Source organism: Leiobunum rupestre, chromosome 4 (assembly GCF_980474605.1).
Source record: "Leiobunum rupestre chromosome 4, qqLeiRupe1.1.hap1, whole genome shotgun sequence".
Lineage (NCBI taxonomy): Eukaryota > Metazoa > Arthropoda > Arachnida > Opiliones > Sclerosomatidae > Leiobunum > Leiobunum rupestre.
In genome coordinates this window covers 33930198-33948717 of record NC_143387.1, presented here as the reverse complement: position 1 = coordinate 33948717, position 18520 = coordinate 33930198, and the positions used below count along the sequence as shown (strand labels likewise).

The 18520-nt window shown below is 39.1% G+C and overlaps 1 protein-coding gene across 2 annotated transcripts; it reads left to right on the top strand.

The window, feature by feature from the left end:
• The first annotated feature begins 3177 nt into the window (after window positions 1–3177).
• Window positions 3178–18479, top strand: LOC149947498 (E3 ubiquitin-protein ligase RNF220-like). 2 transcript variants are annotated; one of them, XM_090172760.1, is made up of 12 exons: window positions 3178–3316; window positions 3399–3512; window positions 4979–5304; window positions 6665–6834; window positions 16831–16957; window positions 17022–17170; window positions 17230–17345; window positions 17414–17727; window positions 17809–17916; window positions 17987–18083; window positions 18159–18233; window positions 18301–18479. In XM_090172760.1, exons 2-12 carry the CDS (start codon window positions 3399–3401, stop codon window positions 18370–18372), a joined length of 1668 nt encoding a protein of 555 aa, XP_090028886.1. In that variant the 5' UTR covers window positions 3178–3316; the 3' UTR covers window positions 18373–18479. The 2 variants fall into 2 exon arrangements, with proteins under 2 accessions (XP_090028886.1, XP_090028887.1); XM_090172761.1 differs by lacking the exons at window positions 3178–3316; window positions 3399–3512 and adding an exon at window positions 4584–4886.
• The last annotated feature ends 41 nt before the right edge of the window (window positions 18480–18520 follow it).

Here is an 18520-nt window from a genome sequence, read left to right as displayed (position 1 = left end):
GCGAAACTCTAAAGTGGAAAAGTGTGCCTGAATATCGGCAACCTCCATCTTCCTTCCGCGAGCTGCCTCCGATCTCTCTCTGCCCCCCCCCTCCCCCACTTGCCCCGGAGTTCACGTTGTTAGCGGCCTCCAGCTTCCAACACCCTCGAACGGAGAATTTCGCTTTCCCCCCCTTTTACTGGAAGGAGGGAAAGAGTTTTAAAAGCGCGAATCAATTGCTACGTTAGCAAAGATCTTTGGAAAAATAAAAACACGCCCGGGTTTCGTTCGTATCGGATTTCCATTAAAACCATCCGTTAAGCCTCGCAGTTGGCCATTTAGAAGCGGCAAATTGCGATTAAGACGTACGATATTAGACCGCCATTACTATTTTTGGCTGACAAAATCATACTTATTTTATGAATAAAATAAAAAAATATATATATGGTCAATTCCGGGTTGCCACAGTTTTTTCACAATCAAATTCCCTGACTTTTCCAGGTTTTCCCTGACTTTTTTTGTGCCAAGATTTTGAATTTTTTTACCTATATTTTGGTAAAAGTTTCCTATTGACAACCGAAATTAATTCCCTGACGTTGCTCTGATTTTTATACCCATATTCAAATTCCCTGACTTTTCCAGGAATTCCAGGTTTTCCAGGTACCGTGGCAACCCTGCAATTATTGATATTAAAATTGAATATTATTGAACTACAAACGCCTGTAGAAGTGTTCCACTAGCGATACTCTAATGTTCGACGTGGTGCCAGCATTTAGGAGCGACAGGTAGAATTTACGACTTTTTGGAGCCAATTTAATACGGGTAATTTTAATATATTATTAATTAAAAAAATAATTATTTAAGAGGAGATATGGCGAAAGTGAAAGCGAATAAGTGCGAACTGCTCCCGACTCCATTTTCTAAAGAGAATGCGCGAAAAAGAATTTTGAAGAGTTTAAAGTGACGTTTCTCGTTCTGGCCTTTGCTGGTGCTAATGCTGGTGTGTCTCCATTGAGCGAGCGAAGGACTAACTCCGAGATAAATAGCTGTCCCTTTTCGCTCGCTCTCTCTTTCAGCTAATTTAATTTTGCGAATTCCAAACTTGGAACTATGCCGGCGACCGCTTTACAACTTAATCAATCTTCGGAGCTGTTTTCGCAAGCGCACCTTCTTAATTTAAGATCGAGGAAAATTTTCAAACTAACTAAATAGGCCTCTATATAGAAACGCTTGATTTTGGAGAAAAACGTCCAATCACCAAATCGAACCTGGAGCGTATTGACGATAATTTGCGCGTTGTGGAGGAGGAAAGGAAATATTCGGTGGCCTACAAAATCGAAAAAAAAACCCCAACGCTGAAAAAAAAATTAAAATTAGTTTAATAATATTGCAAACACCGTTACTTTGTGACTGTATTCGTATACCCGGCTTTATCACATTTAAATCGATTAAATTGCGTTATTCCAACTTTTATTCTCCATCTTTGTTTTTACCAAGAATGAATATGTCGATATTATTTTTAGCGTTTCTCCAATTCCAGCCGTTGGGGCCCCCGGTATGCTCCTCCGCTTTAATAAAATCAAATAATACTGCAATATTTTTGGTTCTTAAAAATTAAGTTTTTCGACGCGATTAACACTACTGCTAGGACGCAAAAAATAAGACCCCCTCCTTCTTTCCTCCCCCTTCCTTAGCGTAACGGGGTTAACGCCTCAACGTGTCCGTCGATAGTCAGTGGCGTTGCTATGGGGGGGTGACCGTGAAAACACAAACTATAGAGACTAGTAAGTAGCCCACCATGATATCCGCCCCGGGTGTACACCCATGCTAGCTACGCCACTGTCGATAGTCTCGACATATTCATTCTCCCTGAGTATAAATAAATACATTCTTGTTTTTACCCAAACTTTTCAATAATTCGAATATATTTGAAAAAGGTATAGGCCTGAAATCGGCGAAATGTGTTTTAAGACATTTTTCAGTAAAATTTTGCAGGGGGGGGGGGGACATACCCCTATACCCCCCTGTATTTCGCCCCCACTACAAGTAGTGTCACCGTTGGCACTTTTTTAATTATTTTTTATTTAAATCGATTTTTTTTAATTTTATTGATTTTCATACAATTTATGGCTCTTCCATTGTATAATTAACGGATTTTTTACTTTTATCAGTTAGCTAATCTTAAATTAAATGAAAGCTTAATTAAATTTAATTACTATTTAATATTTTAGTTTACTCAGATTTTCTGTATTTTAATTTTTTAAAACCTATTTTTTGAAATTTTTTATTCCCCCCATTGAAATACACTTTTTTAAAAACCTATTTTTTGACAATTTTTATTCCCCCCATTGAAATACACTTTTTTAAAAACCTATTTTTTGACAATTTTTATTCCCCCCATTGAAATACACTTTTTTAAAAACCTATTTTTTGACAATTTTTATTCCCCCCATTGAAATACACTTTTTTAAAAACCTATTTTTTGACAATTTTTATTCCCCCCATTGAAATACACTTTTTTAAAAACCTATTTTTTGACAATTTTTATTCCCCCCATTGAAATACACTTTTTTTTAAATCACTGGATATTAATCACGATTTAAATCAATGTCCCATGTTCATAATTATTCGACCAACATCTATGTAATTAAACTTGTTTTTTTAGTAATCTTAACTCTCTCAACCACGTCAAACTTTACGATAGCAAATACCCAAATAAAGGGTGCACTAACTGTGATAGTCGAGCCATCAGGCTAATTAACCCTAATTAAGGCTCACTAGCTAGACCCGCGGGAACCATAATTATTTGGCCACTTACCCCGGTCACTCGAAGTGAAAAGACCCAATTACCATTAATTATAATGATCACTAGCCGTTAATATCGCTAATAAACTCGAATTAAATTATCTAAAAATTAATATTAAATTTTGAAGTGATTTAATTTTAATATTTCATTGTTGAAATTTCATAATATGAAAAAATTTCCTGTTGTAAAATTTAAAATTATTTATATTAATATAAACTAATAGTAATTAATACAATTTTTTTTATTGATTTGATCATGGCCTTGTAGTTATCATAAATTTACTTACCCTTATATCAAAAAATCTACTTAATAGTTGTACAATTTTATTTTATGGAAAAGGTTCCGTTGACGTAAAATCAGAATCTTCTGTTTACGTTTATAGTTCTACGAGCGCTCGCTAGATGCCCCTAGCGTACACCGTCGTTCACCGCGTTTCCGTTCTCGAGAGGAAGCGACTGCCTTCGCCGTTCGCCATCTTTGTTGTTATGAAGTAGGACCTCGTTCAGATATCTGGATGAATCAATAATTTCGGTAAGTCGTATCATCTTGATATCAAAATTCTGAGTTCCTAATAAGTGGGGTAAATCGATACAGCAACTCTTTTTGTATTAAGATGCCTCGCTGGAGCCCAGCGATGGAAAATACGGCATCATCACAACTCGAGCTCGGGACTCTCGCCTCCGTTAGCTCTCCACAAACTACGCAGAGTCCTTCGGAAAAGGATGAGGTACGTGTTGTTCATTCTCTCTTTCTGTTACTGCTACAAATCCTTGCCGCTCTCGGTAAAATCGTTATTTTCGTATTGTTAGGACTTGGAGGTAATATTATTCTGTTAATACGATAATTGGAGAAAAAAAAATGTAATATTATTTTTTTTTCAATATTACTGAAATTATTAAAATTTATTAATTTTAAATTAGGTGTTATAAATACTTAAATAATAACTTTAAAAGGTGTATTGATAATAATATACCCAATAACTAATGAGGTGACTTTATAATTAAATATTAACGATAATTAAAATTTGTTAAACAATGTTGGTGAATTTGACGTTTATTATATTATTAAATTAATTGAATTTTATTGAGTATTAATTATATTTAATAATTATTTTTAATAATAATTCATAAAGAGGACAATACGCAGAATTTCTTTATTTATAATTAAATATTATTAATAATTAACTGAAATTAAAATAATTAAGACGACTTTCAATTACGCGGAGGTATTTTTTTTGTAAAGTTTTCTTAGTCGTACGTCCGAAATTGCTATATAAGGCTTTGTCTACGAATGACCTAAAGATGAATTGTTAAGAGATTGTTGAAAAATGAAGAAAAGTTTGCGGTATTTGAAGAGTATTGATCCGGGGCGGGGCTCAGAAAGTTACGTAAGAATTTGTCGCCTCGCCACCCAATAAGATTGTCGGAAGCTTCAAAGGGTAAAAAATAAGTCGTATCTCTGATTGGGCGAAATCCGGGCGGGATTGTCGAAGGAGTCGGGGCGCCGCGGAACCGTACTTCGGGGGATAACTTAGTTTAGGCCAGAGTTACTAAGCGCCTGGGCTCAGCGGCTTGGCGAGTTGAACGCGAGAATTTGGCCTTTTGGTATTCATTTACTAAAGTCTTCTATAGACAAAAGCCCGGAGCTAAAAGGCCTAGGGGTCGGATATTCCCCCCTTTTTATATATTTATTAATATACCGTTGTTCACTGGCAACCCCCTTGCGACCGTTCGTCCCTCCCCCCCCCCCCCCCCGCGATTATGGTTTTTGTATCAGCGGAGGAGGGGGATTCTATTTCCAAACCCCCCCCGGCTGAATTTTTATCCTCCGGGTCTCGATATTGAATACGGTCACGGGCCACGCGCTAAATTTACGGTTTAAAACGAGCCTGTTATTGTGGGCTCCCTAATTGATTCGTTATTAGGCCAGAACTCTCCAGTGAATGAGAGAAATGGCGGCATAGGCGGCCCGCTCGCCTTCGCCCGTCATGAACGATTTAAACCGTTTCGTTAATCACCGCGATCGCTACAGGTTCGAACGGCACGCGGCCTTGGCGGCCCGGGCACAATTGACGCCTACCTTCAAATTCTCGCCTTTTCAGGTGCGCTACCTCTCTCTCTACTAATATTATTATTTTATTTCTTTTAATTAATTCGTCATAAACGTAGTATTTTAATATTTTGATTTTTTCAGACTTTGTGTTTGGATGGAAACGGGACGGCGTACTTGTCGGGTGGCCTGGCGAATCCGTCACCTTTGACGTTGGCCAGCGCCTCCACTTTCCAGCGTAACTTGTACGGGCCGCCGCATTCCGATTCGTCGTTCTCGTCGCCGGTGCCGCTGCACTCCGCGGCGCCCGCGAGTTCGGCGGCCCATCTCGAACCCGGAGCTTTCGCGTCGCATTTCTCGTCAGGCGCCTTCCGTTCTCTGTCGGCGCCCAATGCGGCATCCAACGTTGCCGAACCCCGCAACGGTTTTCACGGCTCTGCCTTTCTACCGGCTTCCAGATGCCTGCAAAAGTAAGTTACAATTACTTTACTATTTATACTCGGTTTATCAATTTTTATAAGTCTATAAATTAAAAATTTCCGTATCGTTATAAAATACGTAAAAACTACACGTTATAATATAATTCCTAAAATTTGGTTTTAATCCATAATAAGGAAACAAGCTCCAGTTTCACCAGTTTCATTGACATTGCGTTTGATAAATCTCAGACTTGATTATAGTCTATTAAGTTGAAATTGTAGTTCATGTTTATTACAATTTAATTGTTTAAATTTCTAAAGAAAGCTGGGATGAAGTTTGCTTATCTGATCGATATATATTAATTTTCGAAAAACATTCTGTGATTTCCAATGACCCCTTAAATTATTATCCGTGATTACCTGCAATTTTTACGCCTTATTACTTAAGTTACTACACCTTAAAACGTTTTCCTTACCCAACTCCCCTTTCGAGAAAGACGAAGCTTCAGGGCCGCCCGCGCAAAGACATTTCGGGCCCAGGGGCAAATTATGTCTTCGCGGGGCTGCTGGGAAAGGGCAAGGTGACGGGTACTTAAAAAGTATTTTTTGGGCCCGTTCCGGTGGCCCTGGGGAATTTTACCGTTATGTCCCCCCCCCCTGCTGCACGGCCCTGCCAAAAATTACTATGCAGGGTTGCCACGGTAAATGGAATTCCTGGAAAGGTCAGGGAATTTGAATGTGGGTATAAAAATCAGAGGAAAGTCAGGGAATTCTAAAAATTAGGGAAATGTCAGGGATTTAAATTTCGGTTGCAAATAGGAAACCTTTACTAAAATAAAGGTTAAAAAATACAAAATCGTGGCACAAAATAAGTCAGAGAAAACCTGAAAAAGTCAGGGAATTTGATTGTGAAAAAATTATGGCCACCTAACTTGTTTTCGTAATAGGTAGAAGTGGCGTGCTTAGCTTCCCCTATTAGTAAAATTTTTCTCAATTCATTTTTGGGTATTCTTTCAATCGATGGTGAATTCATAAAATCGTCAACACATTTTTTATAACTTTCGAACTAGGCGTATTTGCTCCAAAATACCGAGAGGTTAACCACTTCTTTAAATTCTGTACACCGATTACATCGAGTACAGCCTTTGGTAGTGCTAAATCTGTAATCGATTACGTAATCACTTTAGAGCAGTCAAAGCTACGGGCTTGTACACCGGTTACGGATAGTGGTCAGCCCCTCGTAAAAATCCTATTAATTCTGGTTTTCAACTTACTTTTCATAATTTGACAAATGCGCTAAATTAAAGGATAAAAAACGCCTATAACAATTTTAGATTTAATTTATTTTTCAATAAAGATTATGAGCTTTGAAATTAAAACTATTTGGATATCTATTTTATTTTTGGTACAGTCCGAAATTGGAACCGGGCCTGGACGTTGGCTGCGGATCCCCTCAAATCCAGCCTCTGCTTTCGATCAAACAGGAGAACGCGCCAAGGGTCGGCTTGGACGATTCGACCCGCGACCCCAATAGCTCTTCGGATCGTATCACCCCGGATGACAACTGCAGATCCCTACGCAGTGAGTTGATTCCCAAGTTCTCTCTCTCCCTACCGCCATTATTCTTAAGAAGTAAATCCCGAATAACTTATCACCTCGCGCTTTTCCAGTTTTTACGATCGCCGGCTTTTGCCTTAAAAAGTCGAAACGAAGTGTTTATTGTCGACTAGCGTCAACACCTGACTCGTGACGCGCGGCTGATATCATTCTCCGTCCTGGGGCCCCCGGGGCGTTTCGACTCGAACTGTTCGCTGAATCCCCGCATTTTATTTTTATATTCGACTCTTTGATCTTTTGAGAATGTTCGGAGCGGTAAAAAATGGCCATTATAAAGTTCTACTTCTCTAAACGTTCATTGACAAAATCGCACGTGCTTTTTGGACTCCACCCACTCGGCATGCGTTCTTCGACCCCCCCCCCCCTTCACGGAGCATACCTCGGAGTCCTCCATGCGTTCAGTCTTTCCACGCTTAGTCCAATGTACCTTTTATCTCGCTATCTATTTGACTCTTTGGAATGTTGCGTATCGGCTTTGGAATTGGAATTGTCACGATTTCTAGTTGTCCCCGTTCTTTACTGGACCTTAAATATTTTTGGAATAGTTTCTTCTTTTTAGTTAAGAATGCCTTTTTGAATATTCCAAATTATTATGTCCTTTTTCAGAGTTCGTACAGAACCTGGATATGTCAGGGATCTGTAAAATAGAGGGAAAATGTCAGGGATAAGTCAGGGATTTAAATAATTTCGTAGAAAGTCAGGGATCTTAGTTAGTCAATCAAACCACACGTTAATAAAGAATTTTTGACCTAAAATAATTTCAAAAATATAACCAAAAAGATCAGGAATATTGGAAAAAATTGGTCAGGGATAACCTGGAAACGTCCGGGATTTTAGACCTGAAATTTTCGTACGAACCCTGTTTTTTGCGCAATGTTGTAGCAATATAGCCATTTTCAAAAACTAGAATTTCCTAGCGAGAAGCCACTGGATTTTGGTCTATCGTACCAGAAGCGAAGTAGACTTTTCGGTTTAGGCAATAGATAATTTGCTAATTGCCAAAGACCAGTTAGAAAGTTACAATAATTAATATGGCAATTACCGATGGAAGATTCATTACAGGAAGAGTTTTGAATGGTTTTGAATAAACCTGTCGTGAAAAATTGCATTGAATAGTCCGCATATAGGTCATGGGTCAAATTAGTTGGCTATAAGTTTTACATAATGATAATAATCAATAATGATATTAATATAAGACTTGCTAAAACCCAAGTCATCGTTTCATTCCATTAACTCAGGTGGCCGGGTTAAACTTCCTAGGAGGGTGGTGGCACGCCCTTCAGATCCCTACACTTTCTAATACCATCAACTTCAGTTAAGTTTTTATGGAAAGGGGAAACTGAAGAACTCGGGGGAAACCCCTTTGGTCAGTGAGCAGAAAGCTTTTTGACCTCTCCATCTTCTAAAAAATATGTAATAGGGACTTGGCAGTGCTACGTCAGTTTTTTTCAATGGTTTTTATCGTGGGGAGAAAAATATGACCACAATCGCGGCCATGACCAAAGCTACGGAGTGCCAAGTCTCTATTCAGTGATTTTAGAATATGCGTAGATTTTAATATTTAAAAAATTATATAGACTTATGGTATCACGTTATTCTGGAAGTTGTTAATTCCAATGCGGGAAGATTTTCAACTTCTTATAAAATCGAGTAGAAAATGGATTTTCAACTTCTTAGGAAATTGAGTAGAAAATACTAGAAACGTCGATAATGAATTGATTTAAGGTGAGTTTAAATGGCTTGGTCAAATGTAAAATCGAAGATAAAATGTGATTTTTGATTTGACCAAATATAAAGTAAAAATGAGAAAATATATTTATATGGATTCTGTGTCTTCTATTCAGTCTTTTTCTTAAATGAAAAAAAGCAAGATGAAGTAGGCTTCTGGAACTAATTACAGCCCGACAGAAATATAATCCGCCTGTCGTTAGAAATTTCGTACGTGGTTCAGTTGAGAGGTTAGAACGCGTCCTGTATATGGGATTTCATCCTAATCCCGCCCCGCGCGCCTACCTGATGAAGGTGCCACTCGACCCACCCGCCCAGGAGCAAAAAGGCAAAGTCCCCCACCGTCTTTGGAGGGTTTCCCCCTCATATTTGCGGCGCGTATAACGCGAGAAGCCCGGCTTTGCGAAGAAGCCGAGAAGCTCGCGCCTGGTTAGGCCGCTTCTCCTTATAACGGCGCTTTGGGTCTTAGCGGAGGGTGGGGCAACGGGATATCCCCAACTGAAGGGTATTGATGGCATTTTGATGGTCGACGACCACTATGGCATACTGATCGCCAATTGCCATCAACTCCCCCCCCCCCGATCGATATCCCGCGTTATCATCCGGCAAAATGCCTATTGCGCGTTCCCGATATTTTTCCGCGATTTGAGCTCAAAATAATTGTTGCGTTTAAATTACTTTTTTTGAGTATCGGGACTTCTATACTATATTATCTTATATTTCTGAAATGGTACACTTATTTTTATCCTTGTTTCATATTTAGTATACAGGGTGCTAACTAAAAAACGATACAAGGCCAATATCTGAAAATGTGTTTTAGCTAGGAATATATCGATTTACAATTTATAACGATTGATTGTGATGAACTTTGAATGACCCGAACCATGAGTTCATCCGAACCATGAGTTAATAAAGGTCATCCGAGTTTGAAAATTCTAAGGACCCCTACCAGATAAATATGTCTAACAAATTTTGATACTCTAGCATGAGTATATAGTTTTCGAATTATTAGCCCTTCAACCTGGTCTATGGTACATTACTTTCATCACGACTTAGCGGTTTTGGTCTAAAATCCCTCGACTTTTTATTGGTCAAATTACGTGGGCCCAAAGCTATTTAGTCCCAAAATGTGACGGGGAACACTTTTCTTTTTGAAACCAACTTTGTATCTCTAATGGTTCTCGAGATAAATGTTGAATGACCTTGAAGACATGGTTCAAGGTCGTGAAAATTTCCGTTATCAAATGACAACCTGCAAGTTCTTTGTGTCCAGAAAGCTTCAAATTCCTGTATCGATTTTTAGCTAACACCCTATATTGGTTAAAATACAACTGAATATATTTAATTTGGTGACGAGAACTTGGCCAAGCTGTCATGCGCCATGATACCATCGAAAAATATACTGTAAAACTTTTCAATATACCTAAATCAGTAATTTTAGGCATGGGCGAAAGCGCGGGTGGCATGGGGCCCGCGGACATTTTCATCCATGTTCTAAGGGGGGTAAATTTATATCTTTAGTAGTGCATTCATAGCTCATAAAATGGAGGGCATTCCTTCCTTCGGGCGCCCATGGCGGGTAGGGCTGGGCTGGGAGCCGAATTCCATGAAACTAAGGCGCCAATTTAAAGGGTGTGCCAAAATTCACTTAATAAGAATATCGGGGACGCAAAATAATAATAATAAAATTAATATTGATAAAATTATTTAAAAAACGAACTGCTACTTCGTGGTAAAATTTTATCGGGAGCTTTCGGTCCGTGTTCCTAGAGCTCGGCGGAAAAGATTAATTAACCGCCAAGATGTCGATTATTCATAAAAATTTCGGTTAACTGTTTATTTATGGATATTATTCGGGGTTATAAAATGATTTATAATCCAAAAAATAAGTTTTTATTCGGATAATTTTCGGTTATGGTTAAAAAGAAACGGATAATTTTATCAATATTAATTAGCCATGATTTTTAAAGAAAATATTTATAATTATAAAATTAATATGTTTGGTGGTTCTTTGTCTCGTCTTCGTAGTGCACCCGTGTAATTTAGTTGCGGAATTTTCTCGCAAGAGGCGCTTATCCTTTTAGCTACGACGTCACTTCCGCGTCACTCAGTAATGATTTCGACTATCTGACATACTAACTGAACATTATATACTATAATTGTACGTTAGCCCTTGAGTAGCTTACAAATTAAGGGAGGCAGACGATATCAAGATTGTACCACGCCCGACAAATGAGTGGTAGGACTCATTGCCCGGCTCGACTGAAAATGTTTGGATTATAACAGTTTCGGAATAAAAGTAAAGAGCGAACGGTATATTAAGGTTATTTATTATTATTATTTTTCGGTGTTTATGTACGAGATGGAATCTGTCGGGTTTTTCAATCGGCCGCGGAGGGAGGGGGTGCGGGAATCCTGCTCATCGTCATTCAACGGGGCGTTTTCGGCTCCTTTGACCGCGTCTGCTTTGCTCGTGGCCCGCGCGCCGAAAATTCGCTTCGCTGTTTTCGCAGCTGCACCGTTCGACCTCCGAAACCAGAGCGTCGACTCCGCCTTCCCTCGTCGCCCATTTCTGCACGTGTATAGGTCGCGGTGTCTCCCTTAAACGCTCGAGAACCGTCCGTTATTAGCGGCCTTTTCGCGTTCTTATAAATCAAGAGACCTTTCGCGCCGTCATCGCCGTTATATATGGTTTGCCAGAGACTCGATAGGTTTAAATAAATAACGTTACGTTCGTGTAATTTTTCCGATCCCAAAAAAGCGAATAGCGAACCATCTCCTTATGAGTGCATCGGATGTCACCTTTAGACATCCGTTAAATTCCCATTTTCAAATAAGACATAATTTGGTTGTATTATTTAATTTTTTTTAAACTTTTTACTGTCACTATTGGCTCAAATTGATACTAATATCTAAAACTTCTAGTATTATTCCTACAATTATGCCTAAGATTAGTTTTCCTTTGTGGTCTGATAGATGTAATTCAGAGGGGCGTCACTATCAGAGTTCGAAATAAAAATTCAAGTGGGTTGTTTTTTATATAAGAAAGACTCAGTTCACACTTATTTTAGTTTTAACGTGTTTAGTTAAAAAATATATAAACCTTTTTAATAGAAAAGGTCTTAAATTTAATTAATATCGCGTGTTGAAATACATCGATTTTTGTAATGTTAACTTAAATTTAAAATAAAACCCAAAAAAACCCGATGGGTCTGGGTTTAAAAAAAAAAAAACCCTGGACACTGAGTTACCACACCGGGTCACGCTGCTTTAAGTGACGCCTCGGAATTGCAAAGTTACTCACTTAGAACGAACATCGCAAACATTGTGTATAACATTTTTATTTTATTTATTATTATTGAACAAACAAGTGCTATAAAAAAATAACCGAAGAATATCGATTCGTTGTTGATCAAGACCTATATTTACCAAAACAATTTGCCTCGAAATTACCCATTTTGGAGAAGTTTATAGTTAATAGCCCATTCTATAAAATATGAGCAAAACTGACCAAACATTTCACAAAGACTAGCAACGTTCTCTATTCTTTCATTTAGAAACTTTAGCTTATTTTCGGTCTTTGTGTGAGCCAGAAATATTATATTTTTGGAGGTATTTCCAGCCAAATAAATACTTTTTATCTCCGTCGAAAATCGGGAAAGCACTCGTAGCTGATTTCATAGAACGGTCTATTGTTTGCAGTAAAATAAATAGGAATGAAATAAGCGAATTCGTCAAATTATTTTTTCAATAGAAACGTTCGGTATTCATATGTAACTTTAAATCAAAATTTTTAAACTTTTATCATTTAACGTTTTAAAATATAACTTCTCCGAGAAGGAATTGCATCGGTTAATAGCGCTAGCTTGAATAATATGATTTTATATCACTAGTAAAGTAAGAAAAAAATTGGAAAAAAGAGAGATAAATCCCGTTTTTACGCACCCATAACCATTAGTTTTCCTCTAAAAGTCGAAATGCGATTCAAAGTTGAGAAAATGTATTCCTCGAGTTCGCTTTCGCTCCGATTTTTTCGCGATACGAGCGGAATTCAAGTGCAATATTGGAAATCGTCATGCTTCTCTCTCCGGTCCCCCGTTGGCCTACTTGTGGAACACTTTAACTTGCAACCGCAAACCATATTCGTCAGGGCCCGACCTCCGACTTTGGCCGCGCTATTTCCTTGTCGCGACCACTTTCCAAAAGTTTTAGGCTTCCGCTCTGTCGATTTTTCGCGTCGACAAAATTTCTCCCGGTCCCCTGAAAATTCCTCTTTTCCCGGCGCAATCTCTCTGCCCTTAATATGTTTGGAAAAATACGCAAAAACAGCGGACCGTGTTTAGCACTTTGTCAGTGGCGCTTTTTATTTATCTCGCCCGGAAAAAACGTTTTCTCCGGAACCTTTGCGTTTCTCCACAATTGCTCTCGTGTTGAGATTTTAAATTTGCATATAGATACTTCATTTGAATCGTGTATTTCATAATTTTATAAAAATTATGAATGAGGGCACGAGTTACGCTCTCCCGGCGTATGATGGCGCCACGTTATACTTGGGTATTCTCCACTTCCCCCTTCTACTTTACACGGTTAAAAATATTTAAAAATTCTTGCAGCGGAAGGGGTTTTTGTTTTCCACGTTGATTTTGTTTCGAACCAATATTTTCGGCATCCGCTTGCCAAGTTAGCGAAACTTTGAATTATCAGCTACTTGCGTAAGTTGCGTTAAGCCCTATTTTAACTCTGGCAAGTAGCGAAAATTCAGTTTAGTGTTGTATCGCCTATGTGCGTTGAATTTGAGTAAATACAACACTCTTTACTTAACAATCATATTTTCACTGTTACAAATTATTTAAAATATAATTGAGCGGTCACAGTTTCGCTGAAAAGTATTATAGAGTGCGCAAAATCCCCGCAGAGTTGAAGCAATAGTAACTCACAAGGAGACTACCCGAGGTGGTTATCACCGATTTTGTTGAAACTCTGGGGTAAGGTCGAGGGGTTAACCACTCGTGAAGTCAGGTGTACATGTTTTTGGAATTCCGATTTGAAGTCTCACTTGACAAAGTTGAAGTCTTTCGAAGTCCCGCAAAAAATAAAAATCCCTTAATTCAGTATGAAATCCCGGAAATCTGTTGAAATCCCACTGTATTCACAAAAAAATTGTGAAGTCCCTTTGAATTCTTCAAAAGTTTCCTCGGTGTTGTAGGAAATCCCTTGAATTCTTTAAAAAATTAAAAACTCCTCCTGCATTCGCGAAAATAGGTGAATTCCCGTCGAATTTTGTAAAAAGTCCCTTTTAGCTCAAGTGAAGTCCTGTGAATTCTCAGAAAAGTCCGAGTATAATTCTTCAAAATCTATCGTGGTTCAGTCCCCCCTTTTACGTTATTCTCTCACCTCATTAGCGTTATCTCCCTCTCTTTCTCGCCCCTCTCCTTTTTGTTGACAAAGGTTAACAAAAGGGACTTGGGTCAAGAATGTCCTTCGTTATACACCACGAAACCTTTGCGATACCTTTCACCTAAAATGACAAGAGAAAGTAAGAGTGGCAATATTAGCTGAAAACTATTCGTGAGTTCTGAACCGTTCAACCAGTCCCCATGCGCACTATTCGGCAAAAAAATTTTAGAACTACCCAAATGCAAACTATTCGCAGACAAGAACCTCTTGTTGAACCGTTCGGAACCGTTCTAGTTGGTACCTGCTCAAGAGCAAGTACTGGTCGGAACTCAAGGTTGAAATCTCTAAAATTCGTCTGCACATCGGGCTGCGTACGTCAAATCGTACGAATCACAACTATTCGTACAAAAGTTCTGAACTATCCAGAACTTTTGCGTGACGTTACAGCTCAGTCCTAGGCCGTTCTCTTAACGGTTCAGAACTCACGAATAGTTTTCAGCTATTGTTTTCCCCAAGGATCGAACAAGGGTCGAAAAACTGCCTCGGGCCGAGGCCGAGGCCGAGGCAACGGTTAAATGGTCAAATCAGTGGCGTAGCGTGGGAGGGGCAAAGGGGGCCATGGCCCCGGGCGGCTTAGATGTAGGGGGCGGCAAGTGGCCTGGAAAATTGAAACGAACGCGGCCGGCCGAGATCGTGTATCAGAAAAATTATAAAAAATTATTAAAGGTCTACAATGTGCATGTTGAGATTAACAAATCTGGGTTTCTTGGCAATCGAACAAGAGGTACCAATTCATATTGACCATTTCATTAAAGAGTTCGCGTTGCTAAAAACACGCAAAATAAAATTTTAATTTTTAAATGACTTAAATCCTTTTGCAATCAACAGAGCAACAAAGTATCACAGATTTTTCACCGATTTTTTGCTTAGTTTCGAAAATAAAGGGGGGGTGGACAATTTAGGGTTTGCCCCGGGTGAAAGAAATACACGCTACGCCACTGGGTCAAATGGATAAATAAAGCTTCAAAATAAAAGTTTTAATATAAAATATTGTAGATGTTTCGTCCCCCCAAGCAGCCCCGCCCCCTCACGTTTCGCTTTTCGACGGTTCCCACGAAAAGAACCTAAAACAAAAGTTACAAAACTAAAACTAAAACTTTCGAGTATTGACTCCTCCTCCGCGCGAGACAGGGGAAAAAGCGTTCAAGGTGCCGGTAGCCGGACGATCGTCTCCACATATTCATTCTCCTTAGATATAAATTTTACGGTAGAAAATGGGCCAAAATTTCAGTTATTCTTGTTTTTCATAAGAGCGAAAAAATCCTCGGTTCCTCGGCTATATTTAGACGACCCTCGGACCGAGGCCGAGGGTTTTCCAAATGGCCGAGGCTCGGTTCGATCCTTGGTTTTCCCGAGAATCATTTTGAGATGAAGGAATTTTTGGTTTGCCCATAGTAAATAATGTATAAATGTAAATTCGCTTTAATAAAATTTTAGTTTTCAATACTTAATACTATGTGCGTAACCGGGGTGTAAAATCACTACTATGCACGTAATCCGGGGTGTAAATTCACTACTCTGTGCGTATTCCGGGGTGAAAATTCACTACTCTCTACGTATTCCGGGGTGTAAATTCACCACTCTGTGCGTATTCCGAGGTGTTAATTCAGGACATTTTGGTGCGTATTGGCCAAACATTCTATTCATAGCCAAAATGACGTCACAATTAGGAAATAACGTTCAAAACCGCGACGGCACTGACCCAAGGATGGACAAAAAAACTTCGATCTCAACGGAAAACACACTTGACACCCTAATTGATTCAAACTTTAATGAGAGTGGTAGGTCGGCTTCTCTAAATTCTTTGGCGGATAAGTTTTGGAGTATTCTAAGATCTGCTATAGGAGTAGAATTACCACTTTACCTTAAGCATTTGCTTAAATTCAATGGTTTCGACAACGCGATTTCTTTCCGTGGTAAAACCAAATTAAAGTTGGTTTCCATTTATTCCACGCCGATAAAAATGGTGTTATTTCTGAATTATAGTGAAATCCCTAACTCTAGCTTGAAGTCATTTGAAATCCGTTGAAGTCAGCATAATTCAGCGTGAAGTCTTATGAAGTCTGCAGAATTCAGCGTGAAATCATGTGAACTCTAAGAATTATTTGAAGTCAGTTGAAGTCACATGAAATCGTTGAATTCACTAGAAGTCCGATGTTAGGTGTACACATTTATGTTGAGTGGTTAACCCCTCGGGTAAGGTAGACCTTATGGTAGTATGAAAATTCCCAAAGGGAAAAGTTGCAATGGGCTTTAGTTTTCCCATGGCAACCGAAAATGCTTTTGATCACTCAAAACAAAAAATCTCCATTTAAAAAAACATGGGATTTTCTCGGTTTTACTTACTTACTTACTTAAAAAATTAAATTTTTAAAACTTACCCAAAAAGAAGAATTTGACCTATTTTGGGTAAAATTGATCAATTTTTATTAAATTTTAACAAAATTTGGGTAACCGAGAAAATAACACGCTTTTTTAAATGGATAGGTCAAAACATTTTCGGTTGCCATAGGAAAACAAAAGCTCATTGCAACTTTTGGGAATTTTCATAAGGTCTACCTAACCCCCGAGTTTCAAGAAAATCGGTGATAACCACCTCGGGAGGCTCGTGTAGTCTCCTTGTCAGTTAGTTGCGGGAAGGCGTCAATGTCCAGAAAGCTGATAATAAAATGAAAACCTTCCGCAATGGTAGCGCAACGGAAAATTATGGCAATTTTTCGTGATTTTCTCTCTCTCGGTATGATTTAACACGAAAATTTTCTTCCCCATCTATAGAGCTAAAGAAGAGGACATTTTCTGAAACATTAGCGCCTTGTTGTCCAGTTTGCGGCGTAACGGTGCGTCCTTCCGAATTACCGACCCATTTCCATCACGAAGTGTGTCGTCTGGAGAAAGTCGCGAAGTAAGGAAATACGATCGGAATATTTTTAACAACGGGCCACTAAAATCTGCCTTTCGCGTCTTAGAAGCGTTCATCGTCCTAGTCGAGAGAACACTCCGTTGGCTTCGGCTTCGGGCAGCAAAAGCAAAGACCCCTCCACGGAAGCAAACACGCCCGAATCCAGATGGGAAGCTTACGAGAGAATAAAAATTAACCGAAACGGACGACTTACGGGTAAGGAATGCCACTGACTATATACGCCCATTTTACCTTTTTGACCTTTCATTTCGCAGCCAGAGCTAATCGAGGCAAAAAGAAATGCGAAGAAACATCATGTCCGGTGTGTGGCGACAAAGTCAGCGGGACACCCGAAGAACTTAATGCTCACGTTGAAATGTGTTTAAAGAAGGTATTTACTAAAAACGTGCGATACATTTCGTGAAACAATAAATGGAATGTTTTTTCTTATTTGCTCAGCAAAAAGAAGGTCATTCCTCGGAAGATGAGCCAGTTGACGTCGAAGGCGACGAAGAGTTCGAGGAATACGAATGGGGCGGCCAGACGCGGATAAGGGCCACCAGTCTGGTCAGCGGCGGACTCTCCAGTTTAGGATTCCAAGCTTGCAAGAAAAATTCCAAAGACGAAGACGAAGATTTAGATTTGAATGTGGACGGCGACGATACCGCCACCTTCGGGCAACCACAGTATTCCGAGGCTGATGTCATCCCTTGCCGGACTGACGTGGCGTCTGAAGACAAAGCCAGGGATGAACTACGACAGGCGGTTATCAGGTACACACGATGCGTCCACTACATTCTTCTTTAACGTAGTTCAGTTGGCCTGATTTTGATGGTTTTCTTTGTAATTTGTAGGACGAACGAATCACCAACCAATAGCGTCAGCGTGATCACTACTAGCAAGTGGGAGTCAAACGTACAAGACGCGGAAGAAAGCGGACAAATTCATTCGGAGATTCACAGGTTACAGTCTTATTATATTATACCTTTTTAGATGAAACGACTAAACTCTGTTCAAACGTCGCCTTTTCAGGGGTGACAAAATGGACCAAGTAATATGTTCCTTAAAACAACGAATCGCCGAACTAGAAGCACCTAACGTGGGAAAATTAAAATGCCTCATTTGCATGGTACGAATTGGTAGCGACCAGTTTATTCACGATTGAATTGGGTTGTAATTACGCTTGCTATTATATTTCTTCTAGGAGCCCTACACGAAGCCAGTGGTATCCATTTGTTGTTGGCACGTTCATTGCGAGGAATGTTGGCTTCGAACCTTGGTAAGTGTTGAAGTCTTTCTTTCCGTAAAATCGCTTCTAGTGTCAGTACACGGTTTTATATTTTCAGGGTGTGAAGAAACTGTGCCCGCAATGCAATACTATTACGTCTCCGACTGATCTCAGGGTAGTGTTTCTATAAATTTACAAAAACAGAAATGTTGTAAATAGTGCTCAGCGAAAATCATCGTGCCATCTGTAAAAATTCATTTCATGTTAAAATATTAAAATTCAAATGTCACAAAAAAATTCCTATAGTTTATAAAAGTAAAGTGTTCAGCTCTTTAATA